Below are 25017 nucleotides of genomic sequence, written 5' to 3'. Positions count from 1 at the left end.
ATTGTGAGAGATTTTCGGAGGTCCCATAAACAAAATTTAACAGTAACTGAATTAGGTGAGAAGAGGAGCCCAAATTTGAAGTCAGATGATCGAAAAAGACTATATTTTATTCCTTTTTGTTAACCTATAAGATAAATTAATGTTATTTAATATGCTTAATCAAAATTTAACCCTCACGCACAAGTTGTAGTCTATGTGACTAACAACTTCAGTGAGAAACTGGGTTTATTTATTATGTTGTTATTTGCTACAAATAAACTCTATTATTATTATATCCAGATTTAGCCATACGGCTCACACTCCCTCTGAGGGGAAAATTGACTCATCCCAGATACCTAAGGTATCAAAAGGATTGAGCTCTGGTGGGACTCTTTCCGTGTTATCGAGCCCTAGGTGACTTGGAATGCAGGTGTATCTCCCAAAAATTTTCTTACACTTCTGGCCGTCGCAAGTAGTACAGCTTTCTGCATGGTCTTATAAATATGTTCATTGAGACCCAGCTTTTTTATGCTTTCGAGGAGGGTCTTCGGAATGACTCCAGTAGTAGACATAACAATAGGTATCGTCTGGGTACTTTGCATTCTCCATTGTCTCCGTATTTGAATTTCCAGATCTCTATACTTGGCGATCTTTTCAGTAAATTTACTACGTAGATTATTGTTGTTAGGTATCGCCACATCAATTAGTGTTGTTTGTCTTGTTAATTTATTAACTAGTACGAGATCTGGTCTATTATGTGCCACTGTTTGGTCTGTGAGCACACTGCGGTCCCAGTATAGCTTGTAGTTGCCATCCTCAAGTATACTCTCAGGAACGTATTGATAATATGGGAGATGGTCCGTTTGGAGAAGTCCCAGCTTGTTAGCTATCTCTTGATGAAGGATTTTTCCCACTGCGTCATGCCGTTCCTTGTATTCAGTTGCAGCAAATGCCTGGCAGCCCCCTGTAATATGTTGGATGGTTTCTTGGGCTTGACATCCATATCGGCATCTGTCGTTTTGAACCTGAGGGTCTTTGACGATATATTTCAGGTAATTTCTGGTTGGTATAACCTGATCCTGAATGGCCAGTAATGAACCCTCCGTTTCAGGGAACATCTTTCCTGATGTCAACCAATAGTTCGACGCTGTATTGTCGACATAGTCTTGGCTAACCTCATTGGGATGTCGCCCGTGCAGAGGTTTACCCATCCAGGTGCGCAGTTTTTCGTCCTTAGTAAGGTGGTTTATGCGCATTTCTGGTTCCCTCAGTTTGATCGGTGTTGTGTCATCTACTGCGCAAATTGCGCGGTGTGGAGTAGATGTCTCATCCTGCATCTGAAAATAAGTTCTTAAATTAGCAATCTGTTTATCTAATTGCTCACCTATATCCATAAGTCCTCTTCCTCCTAAATACCGGGGTAATGTCGTTCGTTCTACTGCACTTTTAGGGTGGTGTTTTTGTGCCTTTGTGAGGTGTGTTCGTACTTTTCGCTGAAGATTTTCTATATCCGTTTTTGTCCACTTAACAATACCAAATGAATAGCTAAGCGCGGAACAAGCGTAGGTGTTCAGTGCCTTAAACAAATTTTTACTGTTAAGCTGTGAACGAAGCAGTTATTTTACCCTTCTTATAAACTCAGTTGTTATCTCAGTTTTCATTTGCTTATGGTCAATTTTCCGCGCCTGCTTTACTCCAAGATATTTGTACATATCGTTATCGCCCATGGCCTCGATGTTCTGGCCATTTTGCATATCGAATCCACCGGGCTGTACCATTCCTCTGACTATATTCAAAACACGGCACTTGTCTAGACCGAACTGCATACTAATATCATTAGAGAATGTTTCTACAGTTTTTAGCATCTCTTCTAGGTGTTCTCGAGTGGAAGCTATTAATTTCAAATCATCCATATACAACAGATGATTGAGCTTCGCTACTACAGTATTATTGCTTTTAATGCTAAAACCTGAGTCAGTGGAGTTTAATAGTTGGGAAAGGGAGTTCAAAGCTAAACAGAACCACAGTGGACTCAACGAGTCTCCTTGAAACAGGCCCCGGTTGATTGCGATATTTTCGGTTTCGATATTGTTTTCACCAGGTATTTGGAGGTGAATTTTAGTCTTCCAATCTCTCATTATATGCCTTAAAAAGGTCACTATGTTATCATCGACTTTGTATATTTTCAATATATCTATTAGCCATTCATGCGGTACTGAATCAAAGGCCTTTTTATAGTCAATAAAAGCAGTAAAAAGGTTCCTTTTTTAGTGAATGCCTGGTTAGAAATGACTGAGTCGATGATAAGCTGTTCTTTGCAACCCATGGAACCCTTAGCGCATCCTTTCTGTTGAGGCTCTATGATATTGTTTAGAGCACAATGTTGGTAGATACGCCGGGTTACACAGGATGTGACCAATTTATACAAAGTTGGAAGACAAGTAATTGGGCGGTACTTGGATGGATCTTGGGTGTTATTTTGATCCTTGGGTATTAAATAAGTAGTTCCCTGAGTTAGAAATGATGGTAATTCGTGCGGATTAGAAATAACATGATTAATTAATGTTGATAAGCACTCATGAATACTCCAAAACTTTGTAAGCCAAAAGTTCTGAACTCCGTCTGGTCCAGGAGATTTCCAGTTATGAAGCTCTTTGATGACATTTGAGACTTCTTCAGTTGTGAATGGTTCGTAGTTAGCAGTGACGTAGTGGTGACAGTTGAGCGCCGTATCTTCTATCCAGCCAGCATTGTTGTTAAGAGCAGCTGGTGTGGAAAGTTGATTTCCCCAAAACTCATGAATTTCTTCTTGGCTTGGGTAAGACTTGTCGACACTTTCTACGGTGGAATTGAGTTTTCGGTAAAACGCCTTCTCAGAGTTCTCAAAAAGTGCATTGTCACATTTTCGGTTGTTACTAACTTTATACCTTCTTAATCGTCCTGAATAGACGGAGAGTTTTTGTTTTAATGTATCCAGACAGTGTTGAGCTGTGTTATTTTCTGGATCGTATCTCGAGTGTCTTGCAGTGCTCCGCATTATTTCTTCAGCTCTCTTAATTATTATTATATTATTATTATTATTATTATTAACAAATATATTCAAATTTTTGCCAAAAACTAACAATTCTGGATTATACTTACGGCTTGGGTATCTGGTTCTATGGTAACTTCTTGATGTCGAATGGTACTGCTGTTGACTTCTTGTAGGCCTGGGCAGATGTTCGGCCCTAGGCCCCTGCAGCTAGAGATGGTGGTCGTTGCAGTCTGGATGTCATATTGTTGTCTTCGCCTTATGTTCCATCACCGGTGTGGATGGCTTGAAGCTCCCGAAGGGAGAAAAGGTTTTATTCCCAAAAACTAGAAGAGTAAAACACATATCAACCATCAAGAAGAAAACCAAATTGTACCTTTGCCAAATAGTATTCAAAGAGTAGTAGATGGCAAGGGTATATTAAATGGAATTAATATTGATACTAGTTAAAATTTGATTTACACGTGCATATTAATAGATGAAAAGAAATATAGAAACCAAACACATGGTTGAACATTTGAAGGTTAGGTATAAGAAAAAATGATTATAAAAAATTAAAAGTAGACTATAAAAAACTTAGAATACAAAACTCACCACAAGAGAATAATAAGTCTGGAAATAGATAGCTATTATCAGCTCTGTAATTGCCTTTTATAAGATTACCACCACCATTTTGCGAATTGAAATGACAGCGTGAACTGTAGAAAGGTAGGCATGTTCCATATTAAGACATATATTTACAGAGTACGAATATACGAGGTACGTTCAGTATGTTGACTTGATGATTAAGATTTTAGATGAAAAGAGATATATTAAATAGAAGATAATAAAAGAGGGTAATAAAAGAGGATAATAAAAGAGGGCGCCAACGAGTTTTTAACGAAGAAAACAGGTAAAACAAATAGAAGAAAATTATTAATGAAATATTAAAAAAAATAAAATAATTATTTAAAAATAAAATATTAAAGATGTGACGTTTGTAACGTTACATAGTTCATTTAACCTTCTCCACTAGGTATGAAGAGTAGTTGAAGTAAAAAAGACAGTTTATGTTTCCTTTCTATTCAGAGGCGATGCACTATTTCCAGACAGCTGTTTCTGTCTTACGACGTCATCGGTGGAGCTGCGTGCACGCCTCTGAAGCAAAACGAAACCAGACTGGGGACCGTTTAAGTATTACGTAACGCAAGTTGGGGGGGGGTCAAAAATCTTCAAAAATTGCGTTACGCAATAGTTAAACTCCCATAAGAGTGCGTTACGTAATACTTGAACGCTCCCCTGTCTATTTATGTGGAATTTTAAAGATCGTTTAAAATCCACTTTTGGGACGCGTCAGCCACATCTCTTATATAAAAGCGAAAAGTCTCAGATACAGAATTCACCATTATAATAAAAATTAAATTGGTAAATAATTATTTAAATCTGAAAACTTTTCTTGTTTCTGGTACATCCTTATTATTAAGAGTATTTGACTTGACGTGTATTCTATTTATCGCTCTAACCGTGTATTATGCCATACTATGGCATGTATTATATTCTAATTTTATTTCAATGTCGTTGCAACCTATTTGAATTCTTGTTTGACTATAGGCAACGAAGATGTAAAAACATCAGATTCCGAAGTTCACGAACCGGTCAGCATGCCACATATCCCGATTGCCACCACTTCAAACTTCAGTTATAAGCATCCTGCTTATCAATCAGCACACCCCCAGATCAACTCTGAACCAATGGCTGAGCCGCCCCAATCAGTCAGACCCACCACGAAAACTGATGACGGAACGTTGAGGAGACGGAAGAATGCCGCACCAGAAGAAAAAGAAGTCAAACTCGTCCAACCAGTGCGTATGAAGGAAGAATATGAGGTAAGAAAGACAAAAATTTTGGCCTTAGGAGGCCCAAAAGGAGTCCTCTTATTGACATACTAATCTACTTGGAGGACTTTGGAGATTAGTATGTCAATAACATATATTTTGAATTTCACAAGAAAAAGTTAATTTACTGCAGCTGTATACAACATATCACAAAATATTGTTGATCCTGTAGGAAAAATCCTTTATACAGGGTGTCCAGAAACTCTACCGACAAATGAAAACACGATATTTCTCAGATAATTTTAAGACAATTTAACTAAATTCATCTAGTCCGAAAATGCTTCCTAAGGGAGCTAGAGCTCTTTGAAGATGACGTCTTGCAATTGGCTTTTCTTAAATATCTCCAGAACGCTTCTATTTAGAAAAACAAAAACTGGTACGCTTATTTATCTTCTAGAGATAAATCGATTTCATCAATTACTAATTTCTAGTATCGGTCATAGGCGCCCGTTTTGGGTAGGGCAACGGTTATTTTATCGCATAACTTTTTTATCTTCAACCTTTAAACATTTTTGATACTGGATTATTAAATCGTGAGGTATTCTAATACTAAAAGCTACCTTGCTTTAAGTCAGTAGGATGCACTGTTTTCTAGAAAAATCGATTTGAAAATTTTTAATTTTTCAATTTTAAAAAAATTTGAAAAAAAAATACAAATAAAATCGGTGTATTTTATCAACTTAAACAGGAGTAACTTTTAGTACTAGAATACCTCATAACTTAATTATCAAGTGTCAAAAATGCTTAAAAATTAAAGACAAAAAAAGTTAATAATGCGATAAAATAACAGTTGACCTACACAAAACGGACGCATATGACCGGTAATAGAATTTCACAATTGAGGAAATCGATTTATCTCTGGAAGATAAATAAACGTACCACTTTTCGTTTTTCTAAATAGTTTTTTTGTGAAAAGTTTTTTCAAATTCAACAAACGAAAAATTTTCAAATCGATTTTTCTAGAAAATGGTGCCTTCTGCCGACTGAAAACAAAGAGTACCTTTTAGTACTATAATAGCTCACAATTTAATAATCCAGTGTCAGAAATGCTTAAGAGGTAAAGACAAAAAAGGTATGTGATAAAATAACCGTTGTCCTACCCAAAACGAAGGCCTATGACCGGTACCAGACATTCGAAATTGATGGAATCGATTTATCTTTAGAAGGTAAATAGGCGTACGAGTTTTCGTTTTTCTAAATAAAAGCGTTCTGGAGCTATTTTAAAAAAACTATTTACAAAACGTCATCTTCAAAGATCTCTAGCTCCCGTAGGAAGCATTTTCGGACTAGGTGAATTGGGTTAAATTATCTTTAAATTATCTGAGGATTCTCCGGTCTTCGTTTGTCGGGGAGAGTTTCTGGACACCCTGTATAAAGGTATAATTATGCCAAAATGACCTTTTGCGGGCAAAATCACAGAACTTTTCGGAATAAAAATTCCATCTTAAAGAAAACCATCTTAAAGATGGCACTTAAAGAAAAGTCACTGGTTATTAGTAAACAAGACGATGGCCCTGTGCAACTAGTTATCAGCAATGAACCGATTACAAAAATTAACCATATTAAATACTTATCTCGGATGTTAGATAAATGAGACACTAAATACTGAAGAAGAAATTAAAATTCATAAAGAACTTGCAAAATAATAAAGTTCCTAAAATGTTACATGTATCCTGTATTATACTATATAGATGTGAAACCTCTATCATGAAGGTTAAGGTGAACAAATTAGAAGCCTTCGAGATGTAGTTACATCGTATATGGCTCAAAATATCATGGGTTTAACGCATTTCAAACATAGTTCAGAGAAATAAGGAAAAACAATAGCCTGTTGGTGACACAACCCCCTCCAGGCCGAAACCAAATTTTTTGAGTAATATGGACATCTATAATAATAACCTATATATTTCCTGCAGCCGATTTTGATGATATACATAGTTATAAACAAATGAAGATCAAAAAACGGTAAATTTTCGCTTTTTTCGTCTATTACTAAGAAAATAGTCATTTTAAAGAAATTTGAGAGTAAGAAACTCATAAACGGTATAAAAAAACTTCAATATGGCGTTTGCTTAATATGTCTATCCTTATTGGTTGCTTAGAAAATTGCAAAATAAATCATAAATTTTGAGTTTTTATAAATATTTATAACTTATGTAAAAATTAACTTAGAACCTTCTTATTACACGGAATGCTGAGACTTATGGTGCTTAATTCATACCCTAAATTTCGAAGAAATTGGTCAAATAGTTTAAAAGTTATTTAATTTGTTTATCCCAAATTTATTTTTTTTGCAACACTGTAAGTCAGAAAATGATGAAGCTACAGTAATACTTTGGATAGTTTATGGAAGAAGGAAATTTACAGTATTAATTTAATTTAAAAAAATGACAAAAAATAATTATAAATATTGCAAAATTATTTTCCAAAAACATGTGAATTGAATAAATGGGGGGGCTAACTTTGTCACTAATTGTCCTAGGACAGTTGTTTTTCTTTGTAAATGTGTATAAAAATTCAGTCTTTCTAAATATGAAAAAATAATTTTTCTACAGGTAACGGTTAAGAAGTTATTCTAATTGTTTATAAGTAAGCAAAAAATCGACATGTTTTTTCAAAATAATTTTACACTGTTTAAAATTATTTTTTGTCATTTATTTTTAATAATGGTAATAGTATAAATGTTCTTCTTTCATAAACTGTCCGAAGTATGATTGTAGCCTCATAATTTTCTGACTTGTAGTGTTGCAAAAAAATGAATTTGGGATAAACAAATTAAATAACTTTTAAACTATTTGACCAATTGCTTTGAAATTTAAAATATAATTTAAGTACAAGAAGTATCAGCATTCCGTGTAATAAGAAGGGTCTAAGTTAATTTTTACATAAGTTATGAATATTTTTAAAAACTCAAAATTTATGATTTATTTTGCAATTTTCTAAGCAACCAATAAGGATGGACATATTCAGCGAACGCCATATTGAAGTTTTTTATACGATTTATGAGTTTCTTACACTCAAATTTGTTTAAAGTGCTTAACTTTTTGGTAATATACGAAAAAATCGAAAATTTAGCGTTTTTTTATCTTCATTTGTTTATAACTATGTATATCATCAAAATCGGCTGCAGGAAACATATAGGTTAATAATATAGATGTCCATACTACTCAAAAAATTTGGTTTCGGCCTGGAGGGGGATGTGTCACGAGAAAAATCTTATTTCTCTGGACTAACATAGAAGTCTTAAAATTCAAGGCGAAGGTGACTTGACGAACATAATAAAAAAGGGAACTTTAATATCTGGGCATATAATGTGAGGTAGAAAATACTGGATACTGCAGTTAATACTCAATGAAAAGATCGAAGGAAAAAGAGGAATTGGTAGGAAGAGATATTCATAGCTCTGAAACCTTCGTCAATGGACTGGCTTATTAGCAGATGAATTGTTACATGCCGCACAAGATCGAGAATAATATCGACAAATTGTCATGGAAGCTACGCACGCCTAAAATTTGGACACGGTACTCAAAGAAGAAGAAGATAAAATTAGCAGAAATTATGTAATTTAACACCAATTTAATAACATTTATAATGCTTTCACCCATTCACATTTATACCTGGTAAGTATTAAACCACATTTGCTTTTGCCTTGGGCATAATTTAACTTTTTACGTTTTTCTTCATTCTTAAATGTTACGTGTACTCAGTGCTTCTATACGGAGTAGAAACGTGGACATTAAAGGCGGAAACTCTATCGAAATTTCAGGCTTTTAAGCTATGATTGTACAGAAGGATCTTGAAGATACCATGGACAGACAAAGTCACCAATGAAGAAGTACTACGGAGGATGAACACAACTGCAGATTTGGTCAACATCGTGAAGGACCGTAAGCTGCAGTACTTGGGACATATAATGAGAAATCAAGGCAGATAAGAACTACTCCAATGCCTTTTGCAAGGTAAAATTGAAGGAAAAAGGGCCCCAGAAAGAGGAAGAATATTCTGGCTTGCTAATCTGAGAGCATGGTATCAAAAGACCTCAACACAACTATTCCGTATAGCAACCAACAAAATCATCATAGCCAGAATAATCGCCAACGTTCGGAAAGGACAGGCACCCTTAGAAGAAGACGTTTTTCTTAATTAACGAGTTATTTATTCAAGCGGCTTATTTTATGGTAGCAACAGTGAAAATGGAATATTTATTCCGAAAACGTTCTACGATTTGGCCCTTGAGGGTTCTTTTAAATATATGTATATACCTTTTTATAAAGGATTTTTTACTAAAAATACTTTGAATTGGACCGCGTTATGCATAACTCGACCAAGCGCCACTTTTACCTTTTTGAGAAAAATGAATTTAAGTTTATGGCGTTCTGAAAAATCTATTTAACATTTTAAAAATTTGATTTTTAGATATATTTTTAAAAACGGTAAAATGAATTTTGTTGTATTATTATTTAAAGTTTTAAAATTATATTTTAGCTGATATAGACAAAAATGGCGTTTGGTCGCGTATTGCTTTTTTCGTTATTAACATTTTAATAATTTGCATAAGTCGTTTACTAAACAAAACTGTCGCTTGGGAGGTTTATGCGAATTAAAACATGTGGTTTATAGAATATTTTTATTGTTTTATGACAAAACTACATTGTAAAACTAAACATAACAACAGTGTTGTATCATAAGATACTTACTATCTTATAAAACTGTAGTCTGATATAAAAACAAAATTGGTATAAGACCTTACTAAAGTTCATCATCTTCAAGATCAAAATCAAGAGGTCCATTTAACCCATCTATATCATCTTCCATATTTGGATCACCAGTCAATTTTTTGTAAAACTCTTTGGCATCTTTTGGAATAAGGCTAAGCAAAAATTTTAGATCCTCAAGTTTTTTATCTGGTATTGGCTTCCCATCTGGCCATAGCAGCACAAGTGATTCTTTAAAATTTTGATAAAGTTCTGATGATGGTCTTCCTCGTTTCTTTTGTAGACTTATCTCATGAGCTTCTTCGTGGAAAGAATATTTAACAAAAAGTTTTTCGCGGCTTTCTTTTCTGAGTTCAATCTCTTTGAATTTAAGCCAATTAATTTTATTATTAAAGATATCCACTTTTCTATTGACGACTCTTTTTTCCAAATTACAAGTACCGAAAAAGTGTTCCTTCTTCATTTTGTGAACGATTAGAGGATTTTTTTTTCGGCACGAACTCATTACATTCATGTAGTCTACCGGTGAATACATTCTTTGTTGGAATTTTAAGGCGCATTCAGTGTCACCAAAATCTGTATCATTTGGCAAAAAACTATGGCCAGATGTAAGGAAACGTAAAGTGATTCTTTCCAGTAAAGGATGCACATCAAAAATGGCATTTAACATCAAAACTATTTTAATGTTTCGGTTCTGCCCTCCACAGCTGTCCGACCACAAAATTAAATGTTTACATGCCTCCATATCTCTAGCTTTCAACACATGTCTAAATAAACAAGAGCCAACTTCTTGGGCCCCTCTGCCGGCTTCGCCTTCTAACCACACATAACAATGGCCTTTATTATGTTTAGCTGTATGTATACCTAGATTATAAAGCCAAAGTTGGCGTTTGTAAAAAACTACATTTGTAGGTATACGGGGAAGAGGCAGTGTTTTTTCCATATCAAAACACAATACTTCAAGTTGTTCGTCAAATTTTGCACGCTTTCTGTCTGCATTTAAAGCTTGTCTTGCTTCTTCAGCGGAATCGATGTGGTTATCTCTCTCAGTTTTATATTTAACTTGTTCTTCTGTGGCGCTGTTGTTTATTAGAATTTCTAATTTGTCACAAAGGTTACAAGTGTCTTTTTTCAGCGGTTTTCTTCTGAAATTAAAATGAGTTAAAAAAACGTTTTCGTACTTCGAAAACGACACAGGTGAATTGTTAACTTGCTGCTTGTACAAATCGTATATAATGGGCAATGTAGTGTCTGCTCGTAAGTACATTGAACTTGTTTTTTCCCTTGCATAATGAGACTTATATTTTGGAAATTGTTCAATATGTTCTAATATTTCTTGCAATCGTTCTTCTGATATTTTATTTTTTCCGCCTGCTCTTCCTCTTAAGTCTTTAACTCCTTCTATCCTTTTTTTTGATTTTAAGGCATTATCCACTTTTGCACTCGAAATTCTTAGGGTTTGCAACAGAAATGTTTTGCAAACTACGTGGCCATTAATATTGTACACCCTGGAGTGCATTTTTTTAGTAGAATTTTGTTTTCTTTTTCTTTTTATTGGACCTTCTTGAACCATGGCGCAAATTAAGGCACGTTGAGCATCATGCGAACTTACTTCATAAAATTTGTCGTATTCTTGTTTAGCATTTTCAATGCCAACTTTCGATAGACAGTCGCATTTGCACAAATACTGACGAAACTCTTTTTTTAGTTTCATTTCTCCTTTTTGTGTAAAGTATGATTTATTTTGAATGCAGTGTTTTTTGCGGATTTCTCTATTCTGACTAGGGAACTTTCTCTTTCTCCCTTTTTTTGGACGGCCCTGATATTTTTTTTCTTTAGATTTTACGCCATTCTTTTCCCCATCATTTTCTCCTTTATCGGATTGCTCCATCTCTACTATATTGTTATCTTCATTAATATCTCTGTTGACAAAATTTAAATCTTGACGATATTCTTTCCGACCCGACTGTCGGTCTTCTGCTTGATTTTGATTATCATCCATTACTCTTACGTCACCTATTTCATTTTCCTTGTTTGAATATCCATCCGAATTACTTCCTTCCTACAAATAAAGTAAATAAAAATTTAGAAATCTGCTATTTATTTGGTTTTTTATACCTCATAAATTATGTCTGGTAATTTTAGATTAAATTCCACTTCCCGAACCGTTTGTAAATCGCTGTAAGTCTTTGGGGAAACAGCTGCTGTATGAGTACTTTCTTTCTATAAATAACAATAAGTAAAAATTAACAAAACTTAGTTAAACATTAAAACTTATAATAACATACCTCACTAATATCTGTTGCTGAGTTAAAATCAACTTCCTGTAACGGTTCTAAGTTGGTATAAGTCTGAAGCGAACTTGTTTCTTGCCGAATACCTTCTTCCTATAAATAAAGTAAATAAAGATAAACAAAACTACTGTAAAAATTTAAGTTTTTAATTTATACCTCAAAAATTATATCTGGTAATTTTCGATTAAATTCCACTTCCCGAACCGGTTGTATATCGCTGTAAATCTGTAGGGAAACAGCTGCTTTATGAGTACTTTCTTCCTATAAATAACAATAAGTAAAAATTAGCAAAACTTATTTAAAAATTAAAACTTATAATAATATACCTCACTAGTATCTGTTGCTGAGTTAAAATCAATTTCTTGTAACGGTTCTATGTTGGTGTAAGTCTTACGGGAACTTGTTTCATGACGAATACCTTTTTCCTATAAATAAAGTAAATAAAGATAAACAAAACTACTGTAAAAATTTAAGTTTTTAATTTACACCTCAAAAATAATGTCTGGTAATTTTTACAATACAAAATAACTTACCTTCTCCTCGTTTGTTATTTCTCGAGCACGGTTTAAAATTAGAGCAGTCCTCTGCAACATATTTACACGCTTTTTTACACTTTTAAACACAACTTTTATAAAAAATATAACGCGACACTTTTTATATTGCTCAACAGACTGAACTGAATTAACAAATTAACAAGACGGAAACAATGCTGCCAAAATCCCGCCGATTTCCGTTTTTGCATAAGGCGACCAAGCGCCAATATTATGTCGCATAGTCTTATTATGCTAAATCTAAGTCACTTAGTCGGGTATTGTCAAATGTTTACAGACATTTAGTCGATTTGGCGTTTAGCTAAAAGTAAAATATTTTCCAAAATACAGATTTCTAGGCTTTGGTGATTTTTTCCCAAATAGGTAACGTCATTACTTGATAGATGGCAGCATCATTCCAAAAAACTTGAATTTGGCGCTTAATCGAGTTATGCATAACGCGGTCCAATTATTTGTTTATGTTTGGTACTAATTTATGTTATTGCAGATCCTTGCCATAGAACTGAACAGAGGTTGGAATAGCAGATTAGGCTTTAGCTTACAAGGGGCCGCTGGTGTCACCTACGTTAGTGCCGTTCATGCAGATAGTGTAGCTGCTAGAGATGGGCGCCTGAAACCAGGCGATCGTCTTATTAGGGTGAGTTTTTCTGCTTTTTTTGTACGCTTGTGAGAATATTGTTCAGAAGAAGTGCATGAGTCAACCTCCTGTAATTCATGTTGCAAGTACTTTGTATACTGTACTTGCTAGACTGGTTTGGGGACCGAATAGTACCCACTAATTTGGAATCGCACTATCACTTCTTTTGGCACGTAAATGAAACCAAATATCTGTGAATTCTAATTACACGTATACCGGTTAATTTGCCACAAAAACCGGAACCCTTCCTCGAGAACTGCGTGAGATCGCTGGAAAAGAGCTCAGTACCATAGCCACCTTTACTTAACAAGCCATGAAGTTGAAATTTGGCAACATCTATTGGTAGACCGATTAATTCTGACAGTTCTCATTTGTTTTTAAATAATTTTCACTGTATTTACAGAGAAACTGAAATATTTTACAATATTTCGTGCTCCAAATTAAAAGAACATAAAAAGGTATGTTATTAAGATGATTTTAGTTCAATATAATATATTTTTATATAAACTTGCGTGCATATAGGAATCCGTCCACTTAAAATTTTGTCATTTTTAATGTCTTATATTTTCTAAACCTGTTGGCAGATTTAAGTGATTTTCTAATATGTTATAGCCTAATTCTTTTACAATACCGTTGTAATAATATTGTTGCTAACCAGTTAAATTTTTATGGTGTACCGGGCATTTATAAAATACTGAAATTAAAACCCAACTATAGACTCCGGTTTTCTTAACATTCTGTTTTTTTGATTAATTCGCTTATGTTTAACAACTAGATTTGTTCTTTATCAATTCAGGGTGTTTCTAAATAAGTGCGACAAACTTTAAGTGGAAAGGAACAAAATGCAAAATTTTGACGCCTGTATTTTAAATGTAATTATTTTTTTCGAATCCTGAGAATAAGTATTTTTGAAAAATTTAAACGCAGAATGAAAGATTACTTTATTACCGAGGGCCAAAAGTCCCTTAGAATGAATAAAAAGTTTTTTTTAATGACATATTTGAAACTAAAAATCACACTAAATTTTCTTAGTTTTGCACTCCTTTAACTTATTAAAATAAACATAGAAGTTTTCAGGGACTTTTGGCCCTCGGTCCTAACGTAATCTTTCATTCTGCGTTTAAATTTTTAAAAAATAATTATTAGTTTTCTTAGGATTCGAAAAAAATAAATCCCGTTTATATTCTTGTTATTGGTTTTTTTTTGTATAATAAACGTTACTTACAAGGAATTACTTTTAATATTATTCTGTACAAACTTCTAATTAATAATATTTTCTTGTTCGACTCAAAAAATACTATCAATTTTACCAGAATTTTCACTTTAAAATCGTAGTTTCGAAAGCGGTAGTCCGAAAGTCAGACTGCCGACGTCATCCATTGCGACGTTGCCTTTTTCTCTTCATGGCTTGTAAAGTAAAGGTTGCTATGTCAGTACTATCTTATGTATTATTTTATACTGACAACCAGCAAACTTTGAATGGCAACTTGGAAATTTATTTTTTACTCTCTCTGATAATGTTTTTTTTTAATATAAATTAATCAAATAAACACATCATAACTTAGTAAGTTTTTATTTCCTGTACCTTTCCGAGATGAGCGTGAGAAAAATGAGCAGGGAACGAACCCAGTGCTGAGCAGTTGGGCAGAGCACCCTTCTGATGGGTAGAACGATGGGCGTTTTCTTTTGAATATCCTTAGGGACATTCGGGGGATTCCTCCCAGGAGTGTGGTGTAACTCAACGACCTTGACCATGCTACAACATAGACTTTACAAAGTGGCGCCCAACGCGGGTATTTCAAACTGTTCGAAATTGATTTTAGGATTTATTTTTTTGGGCATGAGTATTTCAAAGATTCATAAAGTTTCAAAACATCTTTAACCAAGTATGTGTATGTGTGAGAGAGGGACAAAGAGATGGCGTGAGAGAGAAAGGGAAAGAAAGCTGATAGGAGTGAACAAATGTGGAATTAGTGTGTGTAAGTAATAGTGTGTAAATGAGTGATCTGAGAAATTTGCAATGTAATTCTCCATGTTCTCATTTTCCAGCGCCATTAGTACTCACTTTCATTTACTCTATGTCTTCTAATCTCAATAACTTTATCGTTCTTACTATTTTCCGTTCTTAGTCAGTTATCTCGTTATCACTATATTCCTTTCTTACTCTCTTTTTAAATCTAATCAAGTGTCTTTGAATTTTGATAGCCTTTTTGAACATTCATTACTATAATAGCAGTGTCATTTATACGGTACCAGTTTATCTTGTATTCACTCAAATGAGTATTAACAAAACCATTACTCGCTAAAAATACATCTGTTCGCTCTTTGTGTAAACTATGTTCAAACTGTAAGAATGAAAACATATAAACTTTGACATAATTACATTTTTATTTCAGGTGAATGATGAAAGTATCGAACACATGACAACTAGTGAAATAATAGATTTACTTCGAATAGTTAGAGGTCCCGTATGTATAGTCGTATCGAGAGTCAAATCTAATGAAGACTGTCCAAGAAGCAATGCGGAGAATTGAGCTAACCCTAGTAGTACAATTATCCTTTACTAGTTTTATGGAGCGATTATCAAATATGTGTACACACACCGTACTTTTACCAATATATAGTTTCTTTATCACTTTTTTTCGTCAAATTTTTGTTTAGACACCTGAAGATAATACGCTCAAACGCCATATTGGTGTTAATTTGTGTCACTGTGTTGTGTTAAAACGTTTTCCAGTTTTGTGTCTCCTTTTTAAATCAATTCAAAACAGAACTAACTTCATGATGATTAATGTATCTTATGATTAGAATTATAATTCGAAATATGCTTTATTATTGTCACTGAAAATTGTACAATGTTATGGGCAAAACTTTTTTTTTCTTTGGAGTTGTATGACTACGGGCCCTTCAGGCTCATTCGCCGATTCACCAATTTTGCTCATTTATTTTACAATATATTTTTCTATACCTATCTTCTTAACATTTTCTATCCTACTTATTCTACATACTTTATATATGGACAAAACTTAACAATTATAATTTATTGAAATAACATAAATCGTGAATTTTACAAAATAAAAGATAATGAAATAAAACAAAACAATTTATTGCAAAATTAAATAAATTCCAAATTGCATTAACACCTTAAGAACAAATAAGTGTTAACTTGCAGCTTCGTTTTTTATCTATATTTGGGTATCATAATATTATGATACCTAAAAATAGATAAAAAAATAGTTTAGTTACTTGCATATAAAAGTACTGTAATTTCTTAGTTATTCATTAAGAAACCCTATTACTGAATAATATGGTCCTTCAGTTAGATATGCTTTTGTCGTTTTACGGAACTTGGGGAAAGATACTGCAAATTTAAGTTGTATAGGGATATGGTTGTATAGTTTTTTTGCAGAAGATAATATAGATGTCTTTACCATCTCAATGTACTGAATCGGTAAATAAACATCAAAGGTTGAATTTCTGGCGGAGTTGTCAAAATTAGGTCATGCTGGAACAGCATGTAGGTGTTTACAATTAAGCAAACATTTTCTAAAATATATAAAAAGGGAAGTGTTCTAATTTCGTGATCTTTGAAGTAGCTTCTGCAATGTGCTGTTCTTCTGAGGGCAAACAGATACCATATTGCCCTTTTTTGTAATTTAAAAATAACATCGGATTGGGCAGCTGTACTAGAACCAACAAGGAAGACCATATCGAAGGTGACACTCGAACAAAGTAAAATAAGTTTTTCTGAAAGATACTAAATTGATTTAATTCGAAATCGATCTTATTGGATAGGAAGCTGAGGCTAGTTTTCTATTTATCAAATCGATATGAAGGGCATCATTTAAGGTTGCTCTGTAAAAAATATCAAGAAATTTTACGGAATCAACGGTACTGATCTGGCTGTTATTAAGGAGCAAAGGTTGAAAAGCTCCTTTATAGGATAATGCTACTGTCTTACTCACGTTAAAAGAGAGTAAATTAGAGTGGGCCCAGGATTTTATTTTAAGTAGATCAGAAGTTATAGTTACATGAAGAGTTACAATATTAGAGTTGCTCCAAGTGATACTGGTATCATCAGCAAAAAAAGTTTTTCCATCGATTTTTAAATTTGTGATGTCATTTATAACGATAAGGAAAAGTAAGGGACCCAATACTGAACCTTGTGGTACCCCACATAAAATGTTTTTGTGACTAGAGTCAGTATCATTTGCTCTAACCAGTTGTTTCCTATTCGCCAAGTAAGATTGGAACTTATTTAAATAAATAACTCGAATAACGTAGAAATTTAGTTTTTTTATCAAAATGTGATTTACACAATCAAAAGCTTTGGTATAGTCACAAAAACAATGACAGTGTAAAGATTATTGTTTAGCTTGGTAAAACTCATGTATTAAACATCGCAGAAGAACATATGGCATCAGTGGTATTTTATTAGTTAAAAAGCCGAACTGATTTCATGATAAAATGTTTTCGACGAGAAATGACATATTTATGTAAGTCCCATGATAATTCATGGAAAAACATTAAAATAATCAATATAGAAGTAATTGTTAAATCTAATGTATGAAAGTAAAAAAATGTATACCAGAAAAATGCAATATCAAAAATTTGTACTTTTGCGGGTATTAGATCGATTTATAGAAAAAATATGTAAGAAAATGAAGTTTATGGACAAATATGAGTAAACAAAAATATTTTTTGGATAGCGACGAGAGAAAGATAACGACTGGATACGTTGGTTGAAAGAAGGAAGGTGGCGACAGCTATGAAAATCCTTACATAGATAGCTAGAAAAATATTTTTTTCTTCCTTAAATAAAGAAAAAAATCACGAAAATGTAGAATGCAAATTAAAAAGAAAACAAAATGCTTAAGAGGCTCCTTTAACGTATATAGAATTCAACCAAACTCGCTTCTCTACCAGATTTTCTCCATTTAACTTTTCTTAAGAGTCACATCTTTTATTTAGTGTGTAAAAAAAACTTTTAGAATAGCAAATCCAGAAAGAAATGGATTTGAGAGGGGAACAAAAGGGATACGAACTTTGTAGAAAAGTAGACACAAATAAAGAAGCAATATCTCATTCAGATAAAACTTTAGTAGAATTTGCCCATAATTTCTTAAATGTACAGCCCATTTCTAATTTAAGAAAAAATATAATTATAACAATCTAAAAATTGGAGAACGTTTTACAATTTTTTAAGTTTAAGTTTTAAATACTTGTGATAGTTTGTGTTGAAGAGAACATACAAAAAATATGCAATTCTCTAAAATAAAATTTTATTAAAAAATAAGTTTGTTTTCCCTAACGTTTTCTTGATTTCGAATAAAAATATAAATAGTTTTTGTGGTTTTCTTTTTACATTAGGTTATTGTTGTAAGCGTAGTGAGCAGTCTACATTTTTAAGAAAGTTGATGAACAAGAAGAAGAAAAATAAAGACAATAACAAATGTTGGAATCGAAAAATCCTGCAAAGACATTTTTGACATATTTTTTGTATGTTCTACATAATTTTGTAAATATTTTACAAGTTTCCTGTATACAATGTGATTAATTGAAATGATCTATTTTGTTGATACTGAACTCGATCTTTAAATGATTTGTTATTGGTTATTAGAGTTAATGAAACTAGTCTTATTGTAGAGTGAATTCCAGTCTTGAGATGTAAAATAATCAAAAGAACAAAATCAAAAAAAAAAATTAAAGATGTTGAAATAATGCTAGTTTCTATATTCACTACTTCATGACCACCTGTTGGTGAAATTTGTAACATATCTTGTTGATTGTTTTTAAAAATTATTTAAACCCTTCAAAAGGCAGCACTAGATGTAATGATACGAGGAGTGATTGTACATAGAATTTCCAACAATTAAATATCAATAATAAAAAGTATTACAAAACTAAAACAGGCAGTCAAAAAGAAAAATTAAGTTCCAAAAAATACGTTAGTAAATGATAAACTGTTAACTGGTATATTTTACTGAATACAGAAAAACTTCTCAATAACAATCAATGTTTTCAAATCAATAAATTTATATGCAACTCCTGGTACAAAAGAGCTACAATCTGAGAAAATATATATTGATTTTTTTTATCAATAACCAAAAGGCTTTCGATAATGTACGCCATAGTGATATAGCCAAGTAGATATTTGAACTCGTCGTGTAACTTTTTGTCGATTGGTATATTACGATTTTACACTAATTTTGAGTAATTATTGCCAAACTTCCGGTTATATATTTTTAACCGAAAATTACATCAAAACCGAATATAAATATTCGAGCTCGACTTTTCAAAACCGAAAATATATAACGAGACTTGCTAAGGCGCGTCGAATAATATATCTCTTGTACTATTTCGATGACTTTAAAACAGTACTGTCGGTTGCAACTCTGGGACTGGAAATCGGAGGTCAAATGTCTCACCTTTAAGACTATCTTGTGGTTATAAGCTCTCATTCGATACCTCATTTGTCATTTTATCTGTTCTAATAACCTAGTGGTTGTTTTCATGGACAGACAGACAGGCATGGATAATGAAAGGTTTTCACCATTTAATGTTGTAAAATGGGTGAAAACACTAAATCATTTTCTACGGAACATGTACAAATACCAAGAGGTGTTAGATAGGGCTGTATATTGTTACCAATGCTTTTTTAACATATACGTTGAACAAACATTTTAAATTGCTCTAGAAAACATACAGCGTGTAATTAAAGTGATTGGGGTTGCAATTTACAATATTCGTTACACGGACGACACAATAATTCTAGGAGATAAAATAGAAGATCTGCAATCGCTAGTTACAAGTATTATTCATTTAATAAAGGAATACATCTTGAAGATTAACATCCAAAAGACTAATCATCGACAGGCAGCAACACGAGGAAGTACACCTTGTCGTAGACGATTAACAAATTGAAAGAGATGAGAAATGTAAGTATCTTGGACCCACTCTATCAAGCAAGTACGAAGAAAATTAAAATAAGAGGGAGTGTGGCTAACAGCTTCTGTTAGATTCAGGAAAATCTCATTCGGTCAGAGGTGCCTTTAAATCTTAGGGTACGAACAGAACAAGTGGGTCGAGGTGAAGGTGGGGGTGGAGGTCGCGGTCGATGTCGATATCCATGTAAAACAAACACATTGTAGTGAATGGAAGAGAACAGAGCAGGTAAGTCGCGGTGGAGGTTTAGCGCGATGCCATCCAGGAGGTTTACATCGATGCTTTTGAAAATAAAATGAGTTTGTTTTACGTGGATGTCTACTGCGCGGCCTACAAGGATGTTTCCCTGTGATTGGTCCGTTCGAAGCCAAGTTGTCATTACCTGCGCTATCTGAGTTGATACTTTTTATATAATCCCTTTTTTGTATTCAGTTTATTTTTGAATTTCTAAAGTAATTAAATACAGTAAATTTTTGAAATATGAAGGAGGATCTGATTATTTACAGCTGACATTTCATCACTATCATCACTTGACTGACACAACATCGCAAAAGTACAGTCTTTTTGTCATTAAAATTTCATTAAACTACTTCACTTGATAGTGGTTCTAGCTCGACTGACAGCGCAGGTGACCTCCTTGCAATGTGCTGTCGACATCGACTGCGACTTAACTAGTAGCATCCACCGCGACCTACACCTCCACCTCGACCCACTTGTTCTATTCTTACACTTAGACTTCGCGTGGTTCAATGTTTTGTGTGGCCAATATTATTGTATGGTGCAGACACGGTGTCAGTAAAAGTAAAATCAATTAATAGAATAATTGAATCATACAAAATGTAAATTTTGAGAAAACTACTTTAAATATCTTGGATAGACCGAGTTACCAATGAGGAGGAGGAGGAATAGGCTGAGGTTAAATATGGTGAAACCACGTAAAGTTTTTAATTTGGGGCACGTCTTGTGTCACTTGCGTGGATCTTATAGTCGCATGAGCAATGTTGAGGGTAGAGGAGGCCGGCGAAAAAAATTGCATTCTTGACAAAAACATACGAAACTTTTGTTACCTTGAAGATGCTTATAATAAATAATGATTACGACAGGAATTGCAACCCTTACATGCACATGGTGCTCATTGCATGGCATAACAATAAGAAGAACGGTCAATAAAAATGTCTTTAATTTTTGGTCGCATGGTCACATATGCTGCAACTATCTCTATACCATAGCAATTGATGAGTTTATGATATCTTTTGGATTTTCAAAATTATCAGCATACGGGAGTTTTGACATTCATATTGCAAAAAAAGTTTGTTAATAAAATAAAAATTTAAACCGAGGTTTCATAACTTTTTGAGTTTACTGACCTGAGTAGATTTTTTAGAAAGTGTGCAGTTGCAAAGTTGACACATCTTGTTTTCATTAGATACATCTTGACTTTGGATGACTGTAATATTTTTTATAGGTATACTAACTGTAAGACATTGTTATAATTTTCTACATGTCTTGATTGTCCTCTCCATGTCATCTGTCTAAAATACCAACCTTGCTATATTTATGTGTTACCTAATACTATATAATATAGATATTAATGTTATGTCTTCTTCTTCATTGGATATTGGCAACAATTTCAGCGAATTGTGTGGTTTTGTGCCGCTATCATAAAAATATTTGAATAGAGTCCTGTCCAATCATGGATATTCTTCAGTAAGGAACACAGTCTACGACCAGATCCTCTGTGCCTTCTATGTTTCCTTTTATGGTGAATTTTGCGAGATCATAAGTTCTGTTGTCCGCATACCTTCTAGGTATGCGGTCTTTCTGATCTTGATTAATGTTCACAGTTCTTGATTGTTTCCTATTCTTCTCAAAACACTTCGTCGTCTGACGTGGTTCACCCACGATATTCTAGACTTCGGTATATCTACATTGTGAAGAACTCGAGACCTACTCCATAGAACAAGAGAACATAGAGAGTAAAATGTTACACGTAAGAATACCTACACGTAGAATTTTTTTTCTTAAATGGCACAGCAGTCATTCAGCCAGTTGCAATCGTTTCTAGAGTCAGACAAAGCTACTCAGGGGAGTAGTGTGTATTGTGTGTTTGTTAAGTAAATGTGTTGTTACTTAGTAAAGTTGACTTCATTGCCTTTACAAATAGACGCTTATTGAATACGACTCACATGAGTACCGATCACACAAGAATAGAAATTATTTTCATTTATTAAATTTAATAAAGAAAAATTTCCACCCAGACGGGATTCTAACTACCTTTGGGTCCAAAAGGAGAAGTTTTACTATAATAAGATCGTAGAATGCAGGATACTGTTTCAGCTAAAATAACAGCAGAAAAGAGACTAAAAAGTAAATGCTAAAAATCTGGTCCACATAATACTTACAAAGGTATTTTGTTATCAAGTACTGACAAGCATATTCGAAGAAGATGAATAAGTAAATGATAATCAATACTGTTTTATTTTGGAAATTCTAAGTACATATATTTCTTTCCACTTATATGGGTACACGACAGCTTTGCAGCATTTAAAAGCTATTATATATTGTTAAAAATTCTCACTGGAACTCGTTCTAAATTAAATACATGGTGATTCAGTTAAACAGTACGATTTGGCAACGCTGCTGATGATAAAATGGAGGTGCCGCAAGCTTGCGACGTAAACGTTGTGAATCTAGAGAGTGGGAAGTTTAGTTATCGCGGAGACGTGGTCGGTGGTCGGGTGAACTGATAAATAACACGCATTTGCTGTGAAAGCTAATCACAAAAATGGTGAAAATTTTGTGTGTGTACAACGAGCGTTTCGTTTAGACTACCAATTGCCGCCCCGCGCTGCAGTTCCTTTTAACATGGCTATTTAGACTTGGGTTAGGAACTTTGAAAGTAGTGGTTTAACATCACAGAAAAGAGGTGGCAGTGTCAGAACTGCTCGCACATTACAGAATATTGATGCGGTGAGAATGATGCAGTGATCTTCGAGGACTTGCGTGTAATGAATTTGGCACCGCTTCAGTATTCTGTGGTGTGCGAGCAGTTCTGACACTGTCACCTCTTTTCTGTGATGTTAAACCACTACTTTCAAAGTTCCTAACCCAAGTCTTAATATCCATGTTAGAAGGAACTGCAGCGCGTGGCGGCAAATAGTAGGCTAAACAAAACGCTTGTTGTACACGCACAACATTATCACCATTTTTGTGATAAGCTTTCACGGTAAATGCCCGTTGTTCACCCGACCACGTCTCCATGTAACTAAACTTCTCACTCTCTAGATTCACAACGTTTACGTCGCAAGCCCGAGGCTGCTCTATTTTATCGTCAGCAGCGTTGCCAAATCGTACCGTTTCACTGAATCACCTGTTATTAATATATTAGTAAAAAGTTTAGACTTGTTATATAAGTCTATATACGTATATTATTATAATAAGCAGACTGTCTTAATTACTCAGTACTGCGGATGCGCTGATATTGTTGGAGGCTCTAGAAAGTTTTGTTAATAAAGAATGATGAACGTTTTTAGTTTATATTATTTCGTATGCAGATGCAATAAAAATCTTTGGAGTTTTGTTTATACTTTTCCACTTCACCAAAACTTTTACAAACACCTTTAATTCTAAGATGGTTATAAATTAGAAAAACAGATTCGGTTACAGGATGGGCTATTAATTGGTTGGGTAAGTAATTGGCGCAGAAAATGAGACGAAATATAGCGAAATCATTAAACGGCACAGTAAAATGAATTGAAAAAATACTGTATAACTTCTACACACTTCTAGAACATAGGTCAAACTGGCCACAGGTGTATGTTCTCAAAAAATGTGATAGTGTATAAAATTATTTATTAAAATCAGCTAAGTACTTTTAGCATGTCAAATGCTATCTTCAGAACTTCGTCTTATGGGAGGTTATAAATGCCTCATGGTAGAGTACCTCATTGTCGACACAAAATATATTCAAAAATATTGGAGGACTAAGTCCTCTGTTGTCAGGGTGAAAACTCCTTTAAAGCAATAAAATTAACATCTAAATGTGATTTTTAAACCAATGGTTGCCTAATGGTACTAGAAACTTAGTAGCATTAGGCAGTAATTTAAGTACTAGCCTGGTGTCGGGCGTACATCACCGACGAACATGGCCATTATCTGTCATAAGCAAATTGGAAACCTTTAAATTCCTATGGACCACAAAATTATGGTGTAAATACTTTAATCCCCCCATACTTACAACCAAATACATTTTACTTGATATTCAGTAAATGGAGTCTGGATGTTGTCTACTAAGGAAGCCAAATCTTGTTCACAGTATTCCATAACCCAAAAAATTATTTCTAAACTACTTGCTTCAAGTGAACAATATTTTCATGCTGACAGTTCAATAACCCTCGTATTTCCCTTACACTATTGATTAGAATATTATTTCTCTCTAATATAGACATTAATAGACATTACGTCTTAATAGTGAGTTGATTTAATTGCTTATGTCTTCAAATATACCAAATATAATAGCACTATTTAAATTTTCCTTCCTTTTTTTTATTAGGACTAGGTCTTCTTATACTGTCCTGTTAAACTTCATTATGTAAGTAAGTTTTATTTTGAGATCTTCCTGTGATTATTAGACCCAACTATCATACCCTCGTTTTAGTGGTCTGCCTAATATTCTCCGCGTGTTTGATTTTTGAGTCTCTACAAAACTTATCCATGTTTCTTCTGAAATATAAATAATATATTAAGCGAGTCTTCTACAGCTGACACCGCTTCTGGCATCCTAATTTCCAGCGTTTTCTGTAGAAGCCTTAGAGGATGGAAAATTTTTTGAGAGGGTAAAAAAATTTTCCATGCTCTAAGATAGAAGCAATCTTCAGTTTTTAGATCTCTGGCGGTCATTGCATCTTCGACATCTTCTCTCCAGGATCGTCTTGGTCTACCTCGTTTTCTTCTTGTGGGTGGGGTCCATTTTTCTATTTTTTTGGCCGTCT

At 33.7% G+C, this 25017-nt stretch overlaps 1 protein-coding gene across 2 annotated transcripts in view; it reads left to right on the top strand.

The window, feature by feature from the left end:
- LOC114344785 (uncharacterized) overlaps positions 1–23554 on the top strand; it is an 834291-nt gene extending 810737 nt beyond the window's left edge. For both annotated transcript variants that reach the window (XM_028295620.2, XM_028295626.2), the window contains exons 18-20: positions 4601–4875; positions 12932–13081; positions 15478–23554. In XM_028295620.2, the coding sequence (XP_028151421.2) occupies positions 4601–4875; positions 12932–13081; positions 15478–15615 (563 nt within the window). In that variant the 3' untranslated portion in view covers positions 15616–23554. The remainder of the gene's footprint in view (positions 1–4600; positions 4876–12931; positions 13082–15477) is intronic.
- Positions 23555–25017: the final 1463 nt, after the last annotated feature.

Source organism: Diabrotica virgifera, chromosome 1 (genome assembly GCF_917563875.1).
Source record: "Diabrotica virgifera virgifera chromosome 1, PGI_DIABVI_V3a".
Taxonomy (NCBI): Eukaryota; Metazoa; Arthropoda; class Insecta; order Coleoptera; family Chrysomelidae; genus Diabrotica; species Diabrotica virgifera.
Note: the sequence above shows the minus strand (reverse complement) of the source record. Positions and strands in the feature narration are given on the sequence as shown.